Below are 26,315 nucleotides of genomic sequence, written 5' to 3' on the forward strand. Positions count from 1 at the left end.
AAATAGTGCCTAACATAGGCAAAACACTCTTCAGTGTCCTATGATCTGCCACCAAGCAGATACACAAGAAGCTGTGAGAGACCATAACTGGGACTGCTGACCTGAACTGGCCAAAAGGACATTCTCTATCATAGAACCTCATGTCCAGGATATAAACTGGGGGAAGCTGTCCAGGAGCCACTGATCATGGCTCGGGGATGGGTTGGGCGTAGGTCAGCAGGTGGTGAGGAATTGTGTTGTGCACTTGTTTCTCTTGGGTTTTATTCCTCACTTTTTGTCTGTCATTTCTATTATTATTTGAAGTAGTAGCAGCAACATTAGTATTATAATATCTTCCTTTGTTTCAGTTATTAAAGTGTTCTTATCTCAACCCAAAACTTTTACCTTTTTTCCTCTCCAACTCTCCATCCCACTGGGAGTGGGGGTGGGGGAGGAAAGAGAAGTGAAGGGAAAAAAGGGGAGGGAAGGAGAATGAGCAAGTGGCTGTGTGGTTATTAGTTGCAAGCTGAAGTTAAGCCATGGAAGACTCAATTCTGGAAAAGATGGGAATTCTGAGACCAAAGGAAAGACAAGGGTAGCAGGATTACAGGTGAGAAAGAGAAATTCTGACACATTAGGTTAGAAGACATGACAGAAGGACAGGTTTAACGGAATATGAGTCTGTTTCCTCACTATAAGTATTCTAGCCTGATCATTCTGTCATTTCTTTCCCATAAAATATTTGAGTATGCACACTTTTAACAGCACTCTTCTTTGTGTACAATGGGCACTGTTCTGAAAGCACAAAGCTACCATGCAGTCAATTTTAAAACTGATTACTGCACTCTTGTTACATAATCAGTTTTCAGTATCTCTCATTCAGAATGTTGTAGTGACATCTAGCTCTTTAATAACTCAGTTCAATACACCATGCAAGAATCTGAAGCCAACCACTCTATTCAGAATTCAGAAACAGCCAAATATATCCAGTTCTATTTTCCCAGTATTTTCTTTATAAAACTAATGCATACTCAAAGAAAAATTCCGTAAGTTATTCAAGTTATTTTGTATCTAGACTAAAACAAAACCAAAATAAATGTTGCTTTCACTTCGAGTATCTGGAAATACAAGATACAGGAATTAAGGCACAGGAATATAAACAGGTGTTTTCATGTCATATATGTCTTCTGAAACATTACCCATGGGAAGTCTTAACAATATTCCTGGAATGACCTGAATGCATTATGCTGAATGCTTGCTTCCAGTGCACACTGGTGAGAGCCAGTAAAAGAGAATGTTCACAGAGATTGTTACATGACAAGAAGGTGTGTGAATATGCCCAAAGAAAAAAAGCATTCGCATACCTAGAAAAAAAAAAAAAGTCATGGAATACCTCTACAGTCACATCTTCTTTGATTGTACTTGCATTTAGTATAGGTAGGGTACTGTCATAGTTCCAAAATCCAGTGCACCAGTTTTATGTTGAGACAAAGGGACACCTCATCTACAGAGTTAATTTCATTCTCCCTAAGTGCCAGTGCTCTTTGTGTGAGCAGGTAGAAGATTTCTACTCCTCTTCTTTTGTAAGTTTTTTAAAGTATTATTATCATTATTACTCAAACCACTGGGTTTTCAATTATAAACATGTATTTTTCACCTCCATCACCATCATTAACAAACCAACATCATTAACAAACAGAATGGTTTAACAAACCAGGGAAATCTCTTCATGGACTCTAATATTTGACAATCATTACTTAGGAACACAAATTTACGTAGATTTATACAAAACAATTAGTATGCATTTATGAAAGGAGATAATTTGCCAGAAATGTTAAGCATGATCCGAACAAGGAAGCATAGCTCTGCTCTATTTATCTTGGTAACAACACCATCCAGTGATACTTGCATATTAAAAAGAAATTCACCAGAAAACTGCTGACTAATTATTACAGATTAGTAGTTTCATGTAATGTTTATGATGATACCATTCTTAAGTAAATCAAATTGCTGTCTGTGTGGAATAATCACACTCTACTACTTGCAAGGCCTGAAAAGAAGTCCGAAAAAATAACTTCACAACAGGATGTTATGAAAACACCCTTTTTCAGTAATTAGATCTCTTCAAGAATTAGTGCAGCCTCTGATCTGGTGCTTTGGCATGTTGAATTATGCAAATGAACAAGCTAATGCACTAGCAAGAGGTGCAGTTAAGCAATTTTATAGGAAAGAAGTGCTAACAAGCTCCCTCTCTCCTGCCCTCCTGGATTTACTGGGATTGAGAAGATTACACTGAAGAACAAAGAGCTCCACTGAGACCACATAATCTCAAAATTATTTCGATGGAAAGAACTATACATCATAGAATTTATGGGATTCCTTCAGAAGCTTTGATAGTCAATTATTTCTGCTTGTGAAACAGACATTGTAAAAATAGGATAGTGACAATAAACAAGATCTAAAGGAAAATAGGTAGAAAGTATTTTTCCATTGTAAGTGAAGTCCAAGCACCATTCCCCATTTCTAGCTACAAGAAGCAATGCTTCAAACTGAAGTGTCACGCAGAACTTTGAAGATATTTAATGGTGACTCTGAGAACAGCTATAAAACAAGCACTGCTTTTTCCAGGTTGTTAAATATGTACACAGTGAAAAATAGATTAAAAATACATTTACATTATCCTTCATCCAAATATGAACACAATGGTATTTCCCTCAGCTCACCTCCAAGAGCAGCAAAACTTGGATCCAGATGTAAAGGATTCCAATCCCCACTCAGACGATATAAGGCAGCCTGCAGGAGAAGGAGTCAGAACAAGTAGGAGTCAGAACAAGCAGGAGTCACCTGGAAATTCATGACAGATTAAGAAATGTATCACAATCTATTTTACTCATTATATACTCTACAACAAAGCAGGTAAAATGGAAAATAATTACTACTGTACAGCAAATTGTCAAAGCTCTAGGGAAATGTGTGGTCTTAGTCCATAGGAAAATAATGCAAGTGCTTAATGGGGTGAAGAAATAACCTACTTGGCTGAAATACAGATCCACCTTCACTAAAATTTGGCAACAGTGAAGCAATGCATTTTCTAGAATTTGTTCACGCGTTCTTCAGCTTGAAGTCTAATTTTAAAGAGAGTTTTCCTTGAAAAGTTTATCCACAATGTAAAACAGAAGTATATATATGACCTTTTTTTATAACACACACACACACAATCATGTTTTTCCAACAACAGATTCATCTTACAGAGATCAGAAATATCCTTATTTTTTTTTTCCTTTTAAATTGTGATACACCTCTCTTATAGCAGATTCATGGGCAGCTGATTCCAGTATCAAAAACAAACAAACCCCAGAGTAACACCCCAAACTTTCTAGAAGACTTCTGCTTCATGTTAAATATTCTCTTTCATTACTACAAAGTAGAGAAATACAGATTTAGTGTTTTTTATATACTGTGAATGTGAATAAACCCGAGAAACTATGAAGAACATGGCTACTGTACTTCAGGTTTCTGTCCCTGTGTAGCTTTAGCGTTTTCATTATCAAATCTAGTATTTGCTGTACATGCAGAACAGCCAGCAGTCCATCTTATGAGAGCCAACCTGTGCATATTTCTGAAATAAAACCTTTTTCTCTGGTCAACAGATTACAGTGAAATCCAGTGACTAAATTATAGCGGAGAACTCTCTAGTAAAAATTTCCCGGAAGTACAGAGAAAATCAGTACATCACATTAACTAATGAAGATTCCAAGAATTTAGCAGCTTAGTTATGATGACATATACAAATTGAACATGGATTTAATTGAAAAAAGCTTTTAAACTGAAAACAAATTGTATTTTAGTCAAGCACATTCTTGGCCTCTGGAACCCTTTGTCAGTAAATATTTTTTCCCAGCATTTTGAACTAGGACTACAAAAAATGGTTGCATTTATCCAAATGAGGGTAAACTGTACTACATTCTGTTTGGAGGAAAGAAAGATAGCAGATTTCTCAAAGGGAAGGATAAAAAAAAAGATTCCCGAAAGGAAGAATTTTCCAGTATATGTCTAATGCTGTTTTTCTACCAAGTCTGAAGCAGACAGTGTAACTAGAGAGGTTTTGAACTCTAATTACAATTTTAAACCATAATCCATCTGTTTTATTTTTTAATCTGTTAATATTCGGGTCATTTCTCCCCCTAACTACAGCTTTAACACCAAGCTCTACCTTTCTCTTACTTCTCATAGCAACTTGCAGCAATACAGCAATTGTTTTGAGCCTCAGTTAAGGTGGAATGTAAAGAGCTCATCACTGCTCTCTGTAAGAGCTGGAACCACGCATTAAAAACAAGAAGAAAATCCTAAACTCCACCATACCATAAGCATGCAAATCTTAGAAAGGCAAACAGTAAGGTAATACTCCTCCATGGCTGTTTACGTATCTGTTTACTGCTTTGAAACACTTTTCCTTTTGGAGAAAAAAAAGTATCAGTAGGATAACATCAGTGGATCTCAAATTTCTAACTGTAATTTTACTTTTGCCAAAAAGGTGTATTTATTATAACGTCTTTTTTCTTTTTTAATTACCTTCTAATTAATCCTGTAATTTATTAAGAAAATAGTGAAGACTGGAAATTTCATGTTAGTGTAAGACTGAAGTTCAGTTGGGTCGTTTGACATTCTAAAAAGGACCAAAGAGAGGGCAAGTAATTTGCTGAATATATCAAAGTTAGATCCCTATGAAAGAGATTTTTAGTAAGGGACCCATAGCTTCTTTGCAAACAAGTAAATTTAAAACTGACAATCTAAAGAGAATTCTTCAACAGAATTCTATGAAGTAGGTTATCCCCCTTCATTACTAAATTTTTCTTTCAAAAGAGTCTAAAATCTAACAGCAAATTGCCACTCAAGAATTAGAAAAAAATGGCAGATATTAAATTATTAAAGAATTTCCTAGCTAAATTAAAATCCTAGGGTCTTTCTTTCATTCTTCAATTAATTTGGGTTTTTACAAAAACTGTCAGGAAGCTATTTTCACAAAAGAGCTGTTGTAATAAATTTTAGTTCTAGCTAAATAACATTTAGTTGCAGTACTGGAAAATTCAATTTATGTATCATAAAAAGAAGACAAATTTCTGTGTTAAGCCCAAAACCCAACTTAAATCTAGCTATGCAGCTGTTGCTTACTAAAGCTGTAATAAGAACTAGCCATTTATTTAGAGTTATAATAAACACTACTTGGGAGACAATACCTTTACCAAATGCTTTTCAAAATTACTGTAGTAAAAAATATTTGTTAACAAGTATTTGCTAACAAATTTGTTCACAAGCTTTGCTAACAAAACAAATGTAACAGAAAACAACTGTGTTCAGAGAATTAAATGTGGTCAATGTATTTAACTAGAAGTTAAATATGAATCTGGGAAATGATACTTGTCTGTCTATATTTTCAATAACTACAGTGGCACTGGTCACAATCAAAAAACACACAGGCAGTACTGAATAAAACAGTTACAGTAGATTTTTTCAGATCCAGTGCAGCCAAATCAGGTCTGCCAAGAAATTTCTTTTACCATGATCTTTGGCAAATCTTCATTATATAAACTACAGTCAACATGAAAACACAACTAACTGTTTTAAAGCCTTATTAGCTCTACTTTCTATTTTCCTCCAATAAGGACATTTCACAAGTGATAGCATTCGGGGGAAGGGGGCTGGGGTGGGAAGGAAAAACCCAACCAACCAACCAAAGATGCATCCTTGGAGGATTACAAGAATTCATTTATGTGGAGCATTAGATTGAAGTCAGTCATAATATGGTTAAATTGTTCTCCAGTTAATAGCACAAACTGTCAAGTCTCATTTCCTAACAATTTAGGAGTTCTGCCAGACTACAAAAGAAAAGGTGATATCAAACCTGTCTGTGCCAGTTTTTTAGTCTTCCTGCAGATTGTAATAAAGGTCAGTGGTAAAGCTAATGAAAAAGGAAGCCAACTATCCATGTATTTTCCCTTCTAACTGGGTAGAAAAATAGCTCTACCCAAGAGCTTATCTTACCAAGTATATGTGTGTATATATGAATACATGTATGGACATGGACACATATGTATTTATACTTTATTTATACTATACAGCTTAAAAAGTAGTCAAGCCAACTCGTGAAGAAAAAACAGCAGCAATCGCCTCTGCATGTGCCAGTGAGCTCTCATTCACATTAAGAACAGTGAAAATTTCCAGTTAAACTGGAAGTGTTGATGCTTCAAGGGCTCAAATTTAGCACAGTACTTAAGTAATTCACTGCACATAAAACCTCCCCACCCCACACTATTTATGTACTTTCTGTTTGTCCATATCAAGCATTTCTCAAATTTAGTATCAACTTACATATTCTGACAGAGACTTCACAAAACATTAGTAATTTTTCAGTAGCAGAGCAAATATACAAAAAGCCTTTCCCTTAGCAATGCCTCTCTTAATTAAAAAGGACAAATCACTTCATTTTGGGGAACTTCAAATGGAATAACAATTTTTATAGCCTTTACTAAGATATGCATCGATAAGGGGAGGTAATAAAGTTGGTAAGGAAGACCATCTTGTTTAAACAAATTGACTACCAGACTAGTACCTTCTCTTCTTTTATCACCTCAGCACAGAAAATTCTACCATAGTCCAAGCCCTCAACTATTTGTCAAAATTTCCATGATTAAAAAAATTATATCCTGATCTTCCCAACAGGAATAAACACAGAGGACTGGGGGTTATATAAACCTTGACATTAGTATTATAACATGTAACAAACTTTCAAAGTAATTACCATTACTGACTACACAATGGTTCTGAAAGTACCATCTTTGTACACTGGAACTTCTAAACAAATGAGGAAAAGGTTATCAAATCCTAGCAAAGGTTTCACATCCCTTTGTTTAGCTTGTATCATCCTTTGTTATTTAGTACTTTTCTTTCTGTCATTCTTTCCATATTTGTGAACCTGCATAACATCATTTGCTCTATCACAAAACAAATTATTTATGCTACAAATAGATAAAAAAATCACCTGAATGTCTCAGGAGGAGGCTCTTTTGTGCTATTGCCTGAAGTTCACTTAAATTTACACACTTTCAGGTAATGCTGTACTACAGTCTGGACAGAACAGGATAGAAATCAGAATGTGTTCTACAACCATATTTTGATGGCAACTATGTCATACCACTCCCTGTTGCACAACGTCTTCCAGTTTCTACCGTTTGTTGCCCATGTCCCGTGCATTGGTGTAGATGCACTTCAGCTGGGCTACTAATCCCACCACCTTTTTGTGGGGGAGAAAACCTAATTTCTACATTATGCTCTCAAGTGTTTCCATGTTTTCTAACATATCAGTAACTCTTCTGTCTCTGCTGACACACAGATTCCATCTCCACTGAGACAGCAGACTAAAGGACCTCACCAGCACACCTTCCCTCAAATACTGACATGTTGCCTTCATGCTTATCTCTAGTCACACTAGTTTTACCCTGTTCCCCCTTCAAATCTAGTTTAAAACTCGTTTAATGAGCCCTGTTAACTCCTGTGCAAAAGCACTTTTACCCCTTTGAGACAGGTGTACCCCATGTGTTGACAGCAAGCCTGCTGTTGTGCAAACTGACCCGTGATCAAAAAAGCCAAAATTCTGCCACTAATAGCTGGCTTTGAGCCTGGTGTCAATCTGTTGGGTCTTCCTGCTTCTTCCCTCATCATTCCCTATGTTCTCTAAAACCACATATATTTACATACGCTTAGGATTAAAACACATATGAAGACTGTAGAACAAAAGATGGCTTTCCACAGGTAAGGATTCACATTCCAACCACACTGAAGCTTGTAAGGGTCTTATCACACTATCCTCAGACATAAAGCAAAGCCTCATAATAATGGACCTGCTGGAAACAGACAGAAAACATTTCACAGAAGATTTTAGCTTAATAATGCCTTAAGCATTCATTAAATGCTTCCCACGCCTCTCTTTCATTCCAAGAATTCTTTTTAATAAGTTTTTATTGTAAAGTCCACCCTTTTACAACAAGCTAGATTTCTGCATAATTGTCTTCACAGTTCTTTCCAGTTACATTAAGAACTGTAATTTTAACTGAGTTTGACACAGTGAAAACCTAAACTCAGGTAGCTGCAGTATGAGCAGGACTGCAGGACTGAGAACGACTCAGAAGGGGAAGGGGACTCTTGTAGTCTTATTCACAGGATCCTGATAACACTACTTCAAACAGGACAGGGGCCATTTATTTTCTCCTCTTTCAGAGAAAATGAAAGATAACTGTATGTTTGAAAAAAAACCCCAAACCACTAAAAACCAGCAATTTTTCACATCCTGTCAATCAGTGCTAGATTTATACCTGGAACAGAAGGCTTTACATAGGTTTTTTTTATTAGTCTAGGTATTATTTACTGAATCTTTCTCAAAATCTCTGAATAAATAAAGAATCATATTCAATAATATAGATAATGTATATATATATATATATATGTGTCTCTTTTCTATGCTGCTCACTGTATCACATCCAGAAAAATCACCATCCGATGCTATATACCATTCCTTTAAACATTCTTTGTACAATTACAATGCCTCAAACATTTATAAACATCCCTGCTTTATAGATTAGAAACTACAAGGAAAAAAAGTTGTAATTGTAAGCAGCAGAAACAAATTCCAGCTCTCCAACACAACATTTGAATGCCTTGTTTTCTAAAGCACCTCACACTTTTGATGTACAGTGTACAAGCTCAGAACACAGCCCCTGTGGATTTCATTTCAGCCTGTGATGCTCAGACATCCTCCCGCTAGTCCTACTCACAAATTTCATCTTCCACATTTTATCATCTAATCCTGTCCTACCAGTCACTGATTCAGGAGCACCCATGTCTGAGTGTTTTGGGATATCTGGGTGACAGCTGCCCACAACCAAAGTACAGAAAATCCATTGTCAAACAACTGCATTTTCAACCAGTCTCTAACCATGAGATCATTTTCCTCTCATAACTCCTTCTCAGAACATAACTTCTTGCAACAAATAACAGAGGAAAACTGTTCCTACACTGTCTCAGCTCATGCCTACAGCTCTCTCCTTGCATGTGGAACGAGTTCCTGAAGAAGAGGGAAACAAGCACACCATTCCATGCCTGCATCACTGAAAACTGTATTGCACTGCTTTAAAAACTGTATTAAACATTGCACACAAAGCAGATTGAGACTACAAAAACTGCAACCTTTACTTGGAATTTTTATCTTTTTAGATATCTGTAACGCTTAAAACACTGTCATGGTGTCATAGGTTAGCAAGCTAAGTCTTGGAAGTGATGTTCTTCTTACAGCTTCCTCTATGACCTGACAGAACCTATCAGCTGGCCAGTTGGAATATGGACAATTCTTTAAGCCACTTAAAGTTGTGACCACCTCTGTGATCCACACTTAAGAATAAACAAAACCGTCCCCCACAGCTCTCTCTTGTTTCCGGCGCTGGCACAGGTGGCTGTGGGGGCCAGTGGGCCCAGCCCAGGCCCTGCTTGGGCCAGGCTGGGCCGGGCCACGGCCATCCTGGAGCCGATGGACCTGTTCCAGCCGTGGAACACCCCCCACCCACCCCCCCCCCCCAGCCCTGCTCTGTGCAGCCGGAGCAGCTTGGCTTCCCCCCCCCCTCCACTGCAAGGCCGAGGTGAGATTAACCCTTTCAGTGCTGTGAAGAGCTGAAAACCTGAGGGAAGAGAGAGAGGAGATGCTTAAAGCTGAAATTCTGTTGTGAAGCTATGATATATCAGAGTATCCTGTTGTAATTCCATGAAGATATGGGAGGTGGAGTGTTCAACTCGTGAGCAAAAGCACCTGCGCTGAGATAGGCAGATGCTGACGCAGCTGTAATTTCATGAGAAGTTTGGACAGGGAGAGATGGACCAGACCTTTTGCTTCAAATGGGAAAGGAGAAAACCTCAGTTCCTAAAGATGCTCCCAGAGATAGTCCTAAAGATGAGGAGGACCCTTTGCTCCCAGGGAAGGAGAAGGGCCTCTGTTCTTAGAGATGAAATGCTCCCAGAGATGGGTGAAGAGAACTTTTGTTTCTGAACGGCTCAACCTTAAAATTCTACCCCAAAAACCTTCAAGAGTGGACCCTCGAAAGCAGTTGTGGGAAAAGCTGCAAGTCGGGGGAAGGGACTCACATGCAGGCAGAGAGACTCCTCTTCCTAAATGGACTGAACAAAGTTATTTGGAAGTGGGCGGCTGTCTCGTTGTGGTAACATGTTCATAGCACGAGCAAGAAGAGACTTCTCTTTCTAAATGGACTGAACAAGGTTATTATGGAAGTGGTAAACAGACTGAACGTCTTGAGGGTTGTCTTTTTACATTGTCAGTGGGAGAAGGGAGGAAGGTGGGGGGAGGAGGAGAGTTCTGAAGGTGGTATAATTTTTTTTCTTCTTTTAGGTCTGTTAATAAACTTCTTTATATTCTTTCAAGTTTGGTGCCTGCTTTGTGTTTCTCCTAAATCTTATCTCACAGCAGATAAACAGTAATGAGTATTTTGGACCAAACCACTACACTAAATTGGTGTTTCCACCCCGTTACAAACCCAACCCGCTACACATGGTTTTCCAAATTAAAAATGATTGGATATAAATAAGGTCCTTCAACAGACTAGTATTAGGCTCAGTTTCATCAGCTCTAAAGAAGAATTTAAAAATTCTTGAAAGAAAGAATGGCCAAACTGCCTGATGCTGGAAGACTCAGAACAGAAGTACTGTGTGCTTGAGATACCCAAATCGCATAGAAAAGTTGCTGTGGCAGAAATCCCCACATGACAGCTCACATGACGCTGCATTGCAGAGTCTTAAAGGGGTCACAGTTGCATGTACACAGCTGGTTCAAAAGCATTACAGGCTGAGACACCATGTTTTTCAAAGCCTGCTTAAATGGTCCTCTTTACTTTTTTGTCATGTCTATTCCTCTGTACCGATATAAGTAACAAGCACAGAGTCAGAATTCAATGCGGGAGAATGCTTCAGTGAAATATATGATACGGTTGCAAGCAAAGAGAATTTTTCTACCGGCAAATATTTTGTAAAATTACTAGATGTTCTATTGAGATGAGCTGACATTAACTTGGAAGTCCTGCAAATTCCACGTACTACAGCTTTAGTTTTGCCATATAGCAAACAAAATAAGTAGCTTTCAGAAAAAGGTGAGAGAAAACAGAGAACAGTAAAACTGAAATGACTTTGCAAAAAATTTCATTCTATGCGCTACTGTTATGCTGTTTATTCGTTGTCACTACATTCTGAATATTATTTCTGACATTTGAAAAAAGAGAACAATTTTTTGGAAGGAAACATGTAGAATATCAGAACGCTGTGAGTTTTGCCATGAGCAAACAAACACAAAAACCCTCTAACAAACCACAGAAAAGTCCACAACAAATTCAAGAGACCTTATTTGTTTTCTTCCTCAAAAGTGACTTGCATTACTTAAGGTATTATCCATTTTAATAACCACTGCAGCTTACCTTGTGTGTCATCAGAAAATGAGTTCCCAAGAAATCACTACATTTAGGAAGAGATTGAAAGCTATATGTAGACAAAATTCTCCAGAGACACAGGTCATTCCCTGCCAGTTATTTTTCATTGCTTTAGTAACCATTTAGCAAAATCAGTTTGATTGATTAATTTAAGCCCCCAGTTTGAAAACCGTCAGGACGAAAGCTCTGTATCTACATTAAACATTCCCTATAGGGTTGAAATTGAATGATTCATTCCTTGCTAATGGCTAATAGTCAAACACCCTCTAGACGTCTTGATCTTCTGTCAGAAGGTCTATTTTATTCAAAAGATTTATGGCAGTGTGTCTAGTACAGCAAAGCTCAGGTTATAGAAAGAGAACAAGACACAAAAATGTCACCACACATGCACATCTCTACAGGGCAAGATGGAAAAATTGTCATCTAGTTCTTTGCAGAAAAACTCATGAATACAGAAGAAATATTTTATGTCCTTCTTCACGCAAGATGCAATTTTAAGCCTTAAAGGCTTTTAGAAGATCAGATACTTCTAAATTTTTCTTAATCACTTTCACCTTTAAGCAGTTTACATCATAGTACTGCAACTCATTCCTAAGCACTGGCTGGAGTTTAAAGAACTTCCCAGAAATGGGTGCAGATCTAAGAGGGATAAACATATATCATACCTCCTGCTATGATGCCACTAACCAAAAGGATTACTTTGTTCTCTCAATGGTCACATAGCACAAAGATTTTTCTAGGAACTGTAGGTGGCTGTACCCTCTCTTCCACTGAACACACAGTGATGGGCAAAACCAGTTATTTAGCACTCTGTTCCCAGTATCCTCTTCACTAAGCAGCGCTTCATCTGGTCTGACCTTCCTCTTGGAAAAAAAGCACTGCAGTAGTTAGGAATGAATAAACTTTCAAAGTAATGAGTCATTATCTCCAGTGAAAAACAGGTGTGTAAATATTTCTAAAATATGCATGGAAGTCTATTTATCAGATGGTTTACTACATGATCATGATATGAAAAGTTAAGGGGGAAAATGCTAATTATGAAGAGCAGTTTAGCCACATATTCATGGTATGAGAAAAAAACTGAATGTCACTATTATCACTGGACATTTGTACCGTTTAAGTTAAGTCAAACGCTATTTGCAAACTGACTCTTCCAGTCTCTTATACTCTGTATCAACAGTTGAATGCCAACAGTCATTTCTGCCAATACACTTTTCATGTAAACACTAAGACATTCAGAAACTTTGAAGCAATTTGTGTGCCAGCTTCCATTTTTTTAAAGAAGATTTTGGGCAGTTATGTGTCATTCCAGAGACACACAAATGTAAAGTCTTGGTAAATGTAAAGCATTTTCCCAAGCTGTCGTTCACATGAAAGTCTGTATCTGCCCATAAAGTTCCCGAGTGCTACACATTCCCCCCTCCTGTATACTCGTCCTGTCATCATCACTGAAACACAGATGCTACTGAATAATTTGGTACATAAGCTTTCTTGTGATTATCAAAGTCCACTGGCTCTATCTCCTCTAACTGGAGAATAAATCTCTTTATATATCTACCGGTCAGAGAAGATCTTAAAAAAAAAAAAAAAACAAATGAAGTGGCTACTCTCTGCTACTTTTATTTCCAAGAATCAATTTTGCAGTAGCAAAGTTTCCCAAGTTCCGTGTTACAGTGTCATTACTATATTTTATCTCATGAACTTTCAGCATTTTACACACAACAACAATTCTGGACATAAGGGTTTAAGGCTCAGAAACTAAAATTACCATATGAACAAGGCAATCACAAATATCTTGTAAAAATTGATGGACCTGAAATCAATTCCAATATAATCATGCAGTGAAGAATCTTTCTAACATTCAAAATAAAAAGTTGTAAATACTGGACCTTTAGAGATGCTGTAGCTCATCTAAAAAAGGGTCAGCTGCTGTAGAGCAACCTTCCACTACATTTAGCCACCTCCCAGGAAAAAAGAACTCCCTCACCATTCCTGCTCCTTGCTCACCCTGGCAATTTTCAATGAAGCCTATTGAGAATTAGACACCTGTACCTCCTAGACCAATGCTGTGAATTTTAGGATGCAGCTAACACATCAGTGACAGAATCAGAAATGCTAATCTTGGCTCTCTTTCCCAGCTGAAGTAGGGCTAACTTGGACTCCAAGCGCAGGAATAAGCTGGATGAGACTTAATTACTCCATATATAATCAGGAAGAGCCACCTGGTATGACTAAGTTGCTTTTGAAAACACCACTCAGTGTCCCAATGTTGGTAGCTCCACACTTTACTTTCTTGTTTGTCTGACACCTGCATGTTTACCTTGAGAGAGGTCATACTTCTTTGCACAGGTTTCTGCCTGGCGGAAAGCAGATGCCTGTAAACCAGTGGGAATGTGGACAAATAGAAATACACCTGGACAGGTGTCTGTCAGTATTCCAAGTTTCCCTTGACTCCTCCTACTACACAAATTTAACTTTTTCAACACTGTGAGTCAAAATAAGTTTTTTGGGTTTGTTTTCTTTTTTGCACAAATTTCAGGAAGCCTGAACCTTTTTTTTCAAAAATAAAACAGAATACAAACACTGATCTTCTCCTTCTATGCAAAATTTGTGATAAACTACTACAAAATTTTGTCAGTCTTAAGAAAAGAGTGTTTTACGCAGTACACTGAACACAGTCATAAGCTAGAAAAAATTTTAGCTTTATAAATACATACACACACATCTATACACACAAAAACATAACTAAAAAAGAATACAAATACCTCAGGTATACCAGAAAACCTGAACTATTAATTAACATCATTTAACACTCCTTTCTCCAACCAAAACAAAGATTTCCGTACCTAAAGCATACAAAGCTTTACCTGATCAGGTGTTGTGACATCAGAAATTACAGCATCAGGAGGTCTCTTGGGTGGATTTGCAGTTAACTAAAGCAAAAGTAACAGTATTATTAATATTTCACAGCATAAATCTTTTATCCATACCTAATGCCAGATTATACCAGTTATGTATAAAAAGAAACAATATTTAGCAATTTGTTAAAGTTCCTCCTATCCTTTCTACACTTATGGGAAAATAGAAGAAGGTATTTCATCCAGAAAAGGTCTCTTATCAAGGTTAGCCTTACAAAGGTAGTGATCCTGAGGCATCAGATCCTGCCTACAGTTACATGATACACCTGATAAGTTTGAAAACATTTCTTCCAAATTATCCAAAACAACTCAAGCAAGAATTATTCACTTAGAAAAAACAGTTGTCTCACAGAAAATTAAAATGCTTTCGAACACAGAAAGAAAAATGAAGCTTTTAAAATACTACTTTTAAAGGCACGGTTAAGAACAAAATTATTTACTACCTCACCCACGGACTATGTTGCATTACTTTTCCCCTTTAAGAGGTTCCAGCTTCTTTTTGTTTTACGCACTTTTCTTTCACTACTTTTTTTGCAATTACATACTGCATATTAAACCCCACATTACCGCAAAAAAGCTGTTCCTTGTGCAATCTACAGCTTCATAGTTCAGTTTTGAAGATATAAATTTTACCAACAGACTGACAGAGAACATCCTAGATCATGACAAACATAAAGGAAACCATAATAACCAACTCAAGCTATTAACGTAGCTGAAATCTTTTTTCCTCCTCTACTTGAGTTTTCAAAACAAACAAAAAAGCCCAGAAAGAAACAGGCATAAGCTCCAAAATTAAAGGAAGCAAACTGATTCTCACCTGTAGTAATTTTACTTATCTGAATTTGCGTAAGGTCTTTACCAAAGAAATGAGAAATCAAAAGAAACCAAGTGCTGTGTAGTTTCATGTCTAATAAGAAAAAAAAAAAAAGGCTCTTCCATGTATATTAACAGCAGAGCAAGACCACTTCCAGGGTGGAAGACTGGATAACAGCACTCCTCTTGTCACTTCAGAGAATCACAGTGGACCTACACAAGCCACTTGATAACAAGAACATTACCTAAACATGCTTTCAAAACAAGCATGGCTTGCCAATCTAGTTCCAGCTGGTTTAAAGAAACTCAACTTGACCTAATGAGCCATTAAAACTAGACAATGTATGAATAATCAATGAAAGCCCTATACCTGCAGGTCAAGAAACCCTCAACTCAAGAAGAGACACATGACTTAAACACCATGTTGCTCATCATAGACCTCACCTTGGAAATTTGCTCCTCTTGACTTGCAATACAATTTTCAAATACAATAGAAGTGTAAAGTGCCAAAAAGACACACTATAACATATGTCTCATCAGCTTGGCATTTCTTCTTGCAGAGGGGCATGAAACTCTTTTTAATGGGAAGGTTTGCAAGGAAAAAGCAGGAAAATTCAGCATTTGAAACTGGTCTCTTGCATGCAGATGCCTCTGTTGAAATTGCTGTATCATTGTGTTGTCTTAATGAGACTGTACCTGGAGGGTTTTTTCTATCACAGGAAGGAGCTGCCTGAAACAGTATTCTTCATATTTTTAAATGTAAAATAATGTATGTAACATTCTCATACTTCACTAAATAGAGTGAAGAAATTGCAGTTGCCTAAAGTGAAAAGTTTAACTAAAAAGTGCAAAAGCACTACACTGGACTCACTGACGTCACCATTACAGGTTAGCCTTGAACCATTTCAAATATCTCCATGTAGGAATATCTCATCTGTTTAACGTTTATCAATTCATTTTTCTCCCTAACTCTCAAACGGCTTTTGTTACATGCACTGTTTATAAAATCTGATTACAGAAGAATTAAGGGTTCCTTCAAAGACCTCTATATACTGTCTGCAATAATTTCCTGTGAAATTTTTTATACCAAACAGAGGCTCTTTGAAGCAGCAGGCATTTCAGGACCTGATTTGTACAGTTATATACGGTAAAACTTTGATAAAATTGATATCGATTTAAATAAAAAAACTTGTAAGTTTACATGCAGAAATCCCAAAGAACATCACCTACAGTATTTCAGATGTATGAAACCTTGGTATTTCATTAAAAATGTTCAAAAATACTGAGTTTAACATACCCTCTATTCAACTGATTATTACTGTAGTGCCTCAGGGCTCTAGTTCACAATAACAACATGCAGTCCCTGCTGACACTGCCCTCAAACACAGTATTGAAGGGGACAATGTCAAGTACCCTAATAGCTACTTCAAGCATTTCGACAGAAACACTCTGTGTTCATGTGACATTGTTTGCTACTTGCTAACTCTCTGAAAACAAAAAAGTTCAGCTCCAAACTATAATGCTATTTCTCTTTCCCTCTTCATGCTTTCCAAACGTCTTTCATGCAAACACATTGATTTAGAAAGAGCTACACCTAGAGATCTTTTCTAGAAACTGCAAGCTCAACCCTAACACTGCTTGCCATTAGGATATTCTACCATTTCAAGTATTTCGATGTAGGAGTTTCTCATCTGTTTAATGTTTAGCAATTCACTTTTCTCCCTAACTCTCAAAATGAAACCACTGGTTTCCCAAGCCTTGAACAGTACATTTTCACTCAGGCTCTGCAGAGAACAAAAGTATTTAAATTCCATCTGAGTTTGCACAGCCACACTGCTTAAATGCTGGTTTATACTTCCTAGTTCATATAGCAAGTATTTTTCTTGCACTGCTGACAGAAATCTTTATGTGTTTGGTGGTTTTTTTTAAATATGGACATGTGTGGATTTACCTTGGCCTTTTCTGATGTTCGTTTTCCACCAAATCCTCCAGCTCCAACAAAAAACAAAGAGAACTGATTATAACACACCAGCTCCTTTCCACAATAGGTATTCACTGAAAGACAAAAAAGAGGAAGGTCATATATTGTGTTCAATCTCCTTTTTCATACAGCTAGCATATGTTGTTACAAGAGACAAGTTCAGCTGGAAACATGACAAAACTCATTTTAACAACTGAGAGGGCAATGGTCACACTCACACTGCATTGTTGCAAGTCACTTCCTGAGCAGGGAAGACTAATGATCTGTTCCAAATAATATCATGAACTTTATCTACATAAAAGCATTAAAATTAAAAAATGAACTATCAAAATGGTGACAACATTCAAGGTGCTAAAAACATCTGACAACACAGTGCTGAAATTAGATTTATTTTAGCATCTCAAGACTGCATTAACAATTTATTTAAATACAGAACTGTACTATAAAATATGATGCATTAAAAGCTACTGAGAATACCCAGTGTGTAAAGTAGATTATGAACTCATACAAAAAGTGGTATTAGTATCTCGTATGAGAAGAGTTTCCAGAGTTTAAGGTCCTGTTCCTGTTCCTTCTTTTGAACAAGTCATACTTCTTACACTGAATTAAAATTCAGCTTCCTATTTCCAGGTCATATCTATTTCACTCCCTTACACTTTAGCCTGGAATTCACAGCATTTTGTGTTAATAATGTTTATTTCCAGTTCCAGAAGAAATTTAAAAACCACTGAGACTCTGCTCACAAAAAGAACTTTTGCATTTTGCAGGAATAGACAGGCTTCATATTAGCCCCGTATGAAACCACAACACAGCTATGAGGAAGGGTCAGTAAAAACCTTTTACCATTTTATTTGACCACTGAAGGAATAAAAAGTCAACAGTGTTTAAAGATTCACTGCCTGTTAGCCTACTCTTGCTGTCTGGTTTTCCCAAAGGACCTTGGCATAATCACATCTAATGACAGTAAGATTCTGAAAACTGCAAGTTATCAACTTCTGGAGACATTCTGATCCTCTAACTTGGATACAAGAGGAAAGATATGGGTTTTGTTTAGAATAGAATAATGTAGACATAAAAAAGGAATGCAGGACATGGTCTTGAAGATCGATACTTTGCAGATGAATCTACACAACATAAAGATATTATTAACCTTTGCAAAACTGCCCACAAAACACATGCAAACATGCAGACACACACCCCTTACTGTGGGGTGGCGGAATATAAACTGGCTGCCTTCAGGCAGGAAGAAGCATTAGCATTATTAAGAACTTTGATCAGTTTGCATACTGCATTATTCTACCTACACAGGAAGAAAGTGTTCTTACTTCAGTATGCTCGCTACCCAAGAACAATTACACTTTGATCATTTTGCATGGTGCATTATTTACCTACACAGGAAGAAAGTGTTCTTATTTCAGTATTTTAACTGCCCAAGAACAATTACACAGCCACATCTCACTAAGATTTAATAAGCTAAAAGTCTTATTTAGCCCCCGTGGAAGGGCGGGCAGTTATTGGCACAGCTAGTTAAAAAATGAAGCCTAATAAATTTTACTGCACCCCCTTCAAAAGCCATAAACCGTTTTACCATCTATCAGCAAGACTGCGCCTGATCCTTTGTCAAGAATATCAGCAACAGTTGAAACTGAAGTTAATTGTCCTGTAAGAAAAAAAGAACATGGACACACTGTAAGGTTTTGCTTCAGGAATGAAGCCCACAGATCACTCTTTACGCTTCGTTACTAACTATCTTTCTTACTACTATCATTATTGTTGCTGTTATTATTTTTTTCATTATTATTATCAACATCATCATAATCATTGTAATAGTCATAGTAAACATAATCATCATGACTGTAACAACAGTGTCTGGGAATCTTTGCAAATCTTGAAGATCTGAGTATTGTTTTGCTTCAGGTATTTTTTTTAAGTTTTAGGGGTTTTTTTTCAATAGAATTTTGCTATAGTTCATGTATTTGGAGCTAAACACTTCCCTTTTCAGACTCAAATACATTGCTAACTTCAAAGACAGCTCCAATCATTTAAAAATTGTCCACAGGTTTCAAGAGGGCTGAGACAACCACAGTCTTACAGAAGAGAAGCTCAGCTCAGAGCCTGGGCACAGGGGTCTCTGAAGTTTGTCACTAGAAGTTATTGCTTTAGAGACACCATGTATTTATAAATCAGCCTACAGAATGTAAAAATAAAAACCTTTATGAAATCCTGGCAATCCATTACTAATTATCAGACTTCTTTGAAGTAAGTGTAACTTTCAGATACCTCTTTTTTGTTTCAACAAGAAATTCTGCCATTTATTTATAGCTTGCAATTTTATTTTTCTGCTACACTCTCAAAAAATTTTTAAAAACTACTAATGAAGAAATCCAGACATACGCATATCCTGAATGAGTCTAACAAGCAACTCTCAGGGGCTGTAATCTGGGAAAACTCAGCCATCTCTGAAAAGAATTTGCTACTGCAGTAACTAATACCTTGAGAATTTTGACAGGAACAAAAGTAATTGTTTTTTGCCGCCTCATTAAGATGTCCATTTGTTCTTTACATACATAATTTAAATCTTATCCTCTTACAGGCACACTGACACAATCAACATTGAAGAATTAGATAAACACCCCAGAAGTTTTATGATACCACCTTACTGAAATATTTATCAGTTCTGGTAATTAGTAGCAGATGAATAATACATAGACATGTAGTATATTTGCCTACTGTATCAAAGATTAAGCATACTTTACTAAGTATACTGTAGGAAAGCAACACTTGATCTCAAAAACATAGTTTCAGAACTCCTTCAAGAATATAACAGGTTGCCTCTCTTCTCGCACACTCCTTGTAAAAATTATATGCAGTAATACAGTTTGAAACAAAGCTTCCCTATTTCTATTTACAATATGGCTACAGGAACTGTTGTCATAGTGAAAAAACAAATCAGCAACACAGAAAGACTGACCTGAGGTTGGTAATGGTTTATAAAGCTCCAGATACTGCTCACCATGCAGCATCTATATAAAGAAAGACAGTGCTGTAACAACAATAAATAGATTGCTTTCTCCCCCAAGTCAATACACAGCTATTTTAGAAAATGTTCAGAGCAAACAAATTTAAAAAACAACCAAGTTTTATTCTTCTGTTTTTCTAACTTCATCCCCAGTATATTTTCAAATATAGAATATTTGAAATTCAGAATATTTTCAAATAAAGCTTTAAGCTTTTGTGGTTTAAAAAAAAGTGTAGTGAACACAAATTAAAATTGAGTATCAAATTCATGATAAATCTCATCATAGGAAGACACATTATACAAGAGAAGTAAATTAATTCTTCGGATGTAAGAATTCAAAACACTGGACTTTTCTTTTCTAGAACAAAAGGAACTTAACAATATTACAAAAATACTAATTGAAGACACCTTTCAGTTACATGACACACAACCAAAATTAGCTACTTAACTCTTCCATACCTTTGCAAGATCAATATTTAGCCCTGGAAGAGAAGGAACACCATCAAACATTGAAGTTTGAGCAGGAATGACTCCAAAGCTGGGTAAACAGCAGAACTCTTCATTTCCTTCAAAGAGAAATTTTAGGTGGTCTGGATCCTTAGTTGACATTCCCACACCAAGTGCATACAGAATAGGCTCCAAGTGAGTATATGTATACACGTTGGTAGCCAATTCACGGCCAACAATGCCTGTCTGGAAATTAGAAGTCAGTATAAAATAAAAATTAAAAATAGTTAATATTGAACTTGCATTCTTTCTATAATTCTCTATCACACAAACTTGACATTTGAGCATTTTCTTTACAGTCACATGTAGGCATAGAGTATACCATAAAATATTAATGTATTCATTGCAATACAAGCAACCCATACGCAAGGCATTATACTTTGCTTCAAGCAATCTACTTCAAGAATAAATGGTGTAACTTCATACAGCTGCACTCCCAGCAGTGCCTAAGATTTTTTCTAAAACAAACCACAAATGAAATACTTAACACCATAGTAAGACTGAAACGAGGAAAAATTATCTATAGAGAAGGAGCCAAAGCAAAACGACACTGCCCAGCAACACCCAAGCCCTCCTGCTTTTCTGAACAGTACCTTAATTAAAGAGGCTTAACAGAACTTACATGCAGTTAGATTCTGCATTATCCAGTCTATTCAGCCGTACATTTTCCAGTCATCAATAGGAAAAACAGAGACTGGAGTCTGGAGATGTTTTTTTATTCTGCCTCCTCGCTTCAGTTTAAACCCCACCTTTCTTTTTGCAGACAGCAATCCAGAGTACAAGCTGGCCAGCAACACAAGTCTCTCTGCTCAAGGTTTCCACCCAGCTTTGAGTGCATCTGGTATACAGATGTACTTACCGTGTCAACAGATGAAGAGACCACTGATCTTGTTGCATTCATAGACACATTCCCTTGAGACTCTATCTGACTTAGAGCATCACTCAATACACTTATAGACTCTAGACAAAGGAATTGAAAAAAACTCACTTTTAGATAATCATGCATGACACACTCCAGTTACAGACACACAACATACACACAAGCAAATGAGACATAGACTGGTATTTCTCAGTTCAGTTTTAAACACAGTAAATATACATCTGCAAATTGAGCACAGTGCTGCATTTTACAAGCATCCACACAAAGTAGAGGATAAGTGATTTCCACACAGGTTCCATCAGTTCTGCACCCACCACTCAACCATGACACCTACATCAATGTGTTAAGGAGAAGATAATGAGCACTATACGTTTCAACTGTCTGAGAAACGAATATCTGAAAATTACTACTGATTTTCTTATAATGAAAATTATTTGCAATACCAGTCACAGGTCTAAGTCTCCTGACTGTTACCCTCTTTCCTGGATCAGACAGATAGATAGAAAAGCAAGTAAGTCTGAGACTGAATAATGACAAAATTATAAATGAGATGATGCATGGCTGAATTCAGCTATGGAAAACACAGGCCATAAAGAACAGCTTGTTCCTTGAAGCTTAGTATGGCAAAAATCAGTATTAAACATAAGAAAGAATCAAACTAAAGGTGGTGAGAATCTTGCACAGAAAAATAAAAATGTGTTTAAATCAGAAGAGTATTAACTACCTTAACCCAGAGTTACTGCCCTCCACTTCAAAACCCCTGTGCCCATACTGACTTGCATTGCTGCTTGGATTAACACCGTGTTGCTCTATCACACAGCACTACTCTAAACACCCTACAAGGTAACTGCATGCCCTCTTGCAGAATCCTGTTTTCCTAAACTATCTCTTGCTTACCAATCTCACTGACAGAATCATCATAACATTTTATTTGTGGCCTGAATCTTAATAAGAAAAGGAATGGCTAGGAAACAAACATATGTTGTCACCTCTTCTGTCAAAGACAAGTTTCCTCTTCGGATACAAGCTCTGTCACAATATGGCATGAGGTTATGACATTTGCATAATGTGAAAATGTGCAAAACGAGACTTGTAATTTATAAGAACCTTTTAAAACGTAATCTTATCCCTTTGTTCATTCATTAAATGAATAAAAGAAAAGCAATACAAAGCTACTGGCAGAAGTAACAGACTGTTCCTACTTTTTCTGCATGAATCAAAGGAAGGTTTCACATTGCTTTAAAATCTTCACAGGAAAATATAGGTTTGACCTCCAAGCAAACCTGAATGTTTCCTCAACTTAGCATGATCACAAACCATTTACATGCAGGAATATAAAGATCACTTTTCATGGTGAGACCCAAAGATTAAAAGCATGCATTTTTGACAAAATGTCATAATTAAGACCAACAGTACAAAGGCAACCCGTACATTAATAATGGTGCAGAATACTACAATCTCCTCTTCGAGGAGTCATTTCTTCCAGAATGTATGACACGACTTGACTATAAAATTAGTTAGCTGGCTAGTGTCTGGCTGAATACTAAGATCACAGAATAGTGTGGGTTGGAATGGACCCTTAAAGGTCAGCTAGTCCCCCTCCCTTGTAATGATCAGATATATCTTCAACTAGATCAGAGCCCCATCATACCTGACCTTGAATGTATACAGGATGGGGCATCTACTACCTGTCTAGGAAAACTCTTCCAGTGTTTAAGCATCCTCATTGCAAAAAGCTTCTTCCTTATAGTTAATCTAAAACAACCCTCTCTTGGTTTAAAGCCATTAAATCTCATCCTATTGCAACAGGCCCTGCCAAAAAGTTAACTACTGAAAGACTACAAAAAGGTGTCACTGAAGCCTTCTCTTCTCTAGACTGAGCAAACCCAACTCTCTCCACCTTTCCTTTTAGGAGAGGAATCCCATGACTTTGATCATTTTTGTGGCCCTCCTCTAGCCTTGCTCCAGCTGGCCTATGTCCTTCCTGTGTATCCTTCCCCAGGATACAAATGACCTGGGCTGCAGGTGCACATTGCCAGCTTTTGTCCAACTTTTCATCCACCAGGATCTCCAAGTCTTTCTCCATAGGGATGTTTCTGATGCCTTCATCCTTCATACTGGGGCTTGCCCTAACCTAGGTGCAACGCCTTGTACTTGGCATTGTTGAAGCTCATGAGGTTCCCATGGGCTCACTCCTCAAGCTTGTCCAGGTCCCTCTGGATGACATCCCATCCCTCAGGTGTGTCACTGCACCACTCAGCCCAGTGCACCCTCATCAAGTTTGAAGAGGGTGCACTCAATCCCCTTCACCTATGTCACTGATGAAGCTCTTACATGGTACTGTTCACAATACAGGCCCCTAAGGGACACTATTCATTACTGATCTCCCTGTGGACATTGAGACATTGACCATCCAACAAACACCTTCTCCACCAGATCCGCATCTCTGTAATTTAGACATGTTAAGGGGGCTGTGTCAAAGGCCTTACACCAGTTCAGACAAATGACACTCATAGCCCTTCCTTTACTCACTGATGGAGTCATTCCATCACAGAAGGCCATTGGGTTGGTCAGACAGGATTTGCCCTTGGTGAATCTCTACTGGCTGTCTCAAATCAGCTCCCTGTTCTCCATGATCCTCCCACACACAGAGGTAAGGCTGATAGGTTGGTAATTCCCAACTTTTCTAACTTTTGAAATGTATGTTGTCGAAGGCCTCATAAAATTGTTTTGGTTTTTTTTAAGACCTTGGCCTACTGTTGTATTTGTAATCAGCAAAAGCACGTGAACTGGATCATACCAGAATCATTTAGTAACGCATTTATTGATTTTCAAATATGGAATATTCTTTTAAGTACTCCTGGGTTTATTCTTTATATCTATAACAGACATCAACTGTGTGAGATATGTCTGTGGTTCCAGGCCCAAACTTTTGGAGAGGTATCAGCAAAAAGTGTACGCTATTCCTTGTGTTTCTTTATGCTTCAAGGTGGTTTTCATATTTTGACATCAAAGCTACTTTTAAGATCCTACTCCTTTGGGTTACCTGAAAATGCTTGAACAAGCTATTAGATACCATCAAATACAGGTAGCAAAACTGTGATGGGGGATGGGGAGTTCAGCTTTTATTTTTTTAATAAAGAGATGGGGAAAAAATGTTAATTTCTCTTTTCCCCCACCCTGAATTACTAAGTTACATAACTTTGGCAGGTAAGAACCCCGGTGCTAACATATTCTTTACATCTTCCAGGGACTATGGCAGCAGCATGCAAGTGTAATGTCCCAACACATTAATTTGTTTCAGTCTCCCCTGCACTTCTGCTGCTTGGCATAAGAAGTTGGACTTAAGGTTATGATCAAATACATTGTTATGAGCTACTAATGCAATATCAGACTACCCAAAAAGAAAGATGAAACATTAAAAGTCACCGATAAGTGATGTTTGGACATTGATAAGGATGTCTTCGCATTAATTTTGAGTAGTGCAAGGTTGAGGAGGAAAGCACAGAGTGGTACATGAGTTTTCAGTAAACACACAAGGATGTCTGAAATTAATGCTTCAGCAGTAGACTTAACTATGACACTTTGTAATTTTTTAATACATGACTCCACATACTGAGTAAGGTTCTTTTTAAGACCAAATAAATATACAATTATACCAACGGGTATAATTTGGGCAGAAACAAACCCAATAGGAAACATTTTAATTAACGCAATTATTTTATTATTGGTATAGGGGTATTTTTTAAATGGCTATACTATCAGTGAACTCTAAAACCTTAAACGTTCACCACCTCAGAATGGCCTGTTATTATACAGCAAATCATTAGCAGACAGAAAGAAAAGATTAAGCTGGAGAACAAAGGTTGAAAATAGTCACAACAAAGGCCGTCTGTTTCCAAAAGATTCATTTTCCAATACGGGGACATTGCATATGAACCATATCCCTTAACAATGGAGGAAACAGCACAAGTGTTTAAACCTTCTGTAAATATATATAAGGAAAGCTGACACTGAAGCTGGAACACTTCTCCTCTTATGCAAATTCTGTCTTCATATACACACAAAGTGTGCATACATATACACACACACCTTTGATACATTATACATTTATTTACTCTATGTCTGACGTAAGCTTTTAAGATGTGCCAGAAGTCGGACAATGAGTTGTTTTCTGTAAATAGCTTCTAAGAGAATTAAAAATGCACATAAATTTCTAAGAGCCAATTACAGACCTATAGAATACTAGATTTAGCTGAAACTGACTCACATCTTCACAACTGAAGAGAAACTTGAGACGAGTGCCTCATGTGGGTCACAGACACAATACAAATTTTGCTTCCCTAAGTAAGAGAACAACACACTAACTTGTGCCATAGATACTACAGAATGCTGTGTACGGTACGCAGTCTGCAAGACAGGAATGACTGTCCTCTGCCTCTACCACAACACAATCTCATTCCCTTTTCATGAGAGGAAGAATCAGACAAAGACACAAGAGCAAGTAGTACACTGTGGAGGCAAGGAGAAAAGACACCAACACACAGTGCATGGTGCAACTGTGGCCTACTGCAACCTGCACCACACATCCAGAAGTTTCTGCATCACACTTAATTTGGTCTTTCTGATTACGTACAGAATACGAAGTTATAAAGTCAAGCCTCTCTTATCAGTATTACTAAAG

General features: G+C 37.2%; 1 protein-coding gene across 1 annotated transcript in view; it reads right to left on the reverse strand.

Moving 5' to 3' along the window:
* Window positions 1-26,315, reverse strand: part of HSD17B4 (hydroxysteroid 17-beta dehydrogenase 4) — a 64,501-nt gene that overhangs the window by 20,192 nt on the left and 17,994 nt on the right. The window contains exons 12-18 of the mRNA XM_032095889.1: window positions 21,611-21,711; window positions 20,704-20,937; window positions 20,197-20,248; window positions 18,814-18,885; window positions 17,196-17,299; window positions 14,381-14,446; window positions 2,703-2,772 (exon numbers count right to left, since the gene is read on the reverse strand). Coding sequence (XP_031951780.1) covers window positions 2,703-2,772; window positions 14,381-14,446; window positions 17,196-17,299; window positions 18,814-18,885; window positions 20,197-20,248; window positions 20,704-20,937; window positions 21,611-21,711 — 699 coding nt within the window. The remainder of the gene's footprint in view (window positions 1-2,702; window positions 2,773-14,380; window positions 14,447-17,195; window positions 17,300-18,813; window positions 18,886-20,196; window positions 20,249-20,703; window positions 20,938-21,610; window positions 21,712-26,315) is intronic.

Source organism: Corvus moneduloides, chromosome Z, assembly GCF_009650955.1.
Source record: "Corvus moneduloides isolate bCorMon1 chromosome Z, bCorMon1.pri, whole genome shotgun sequence".
NCBI classification, from domain to species: domain Eukaryota; kingdom Metazoa; phylum Chordata; class Aves; order Passeriformes; family Corvidae; genus Corvus; species Corvus moneduloides.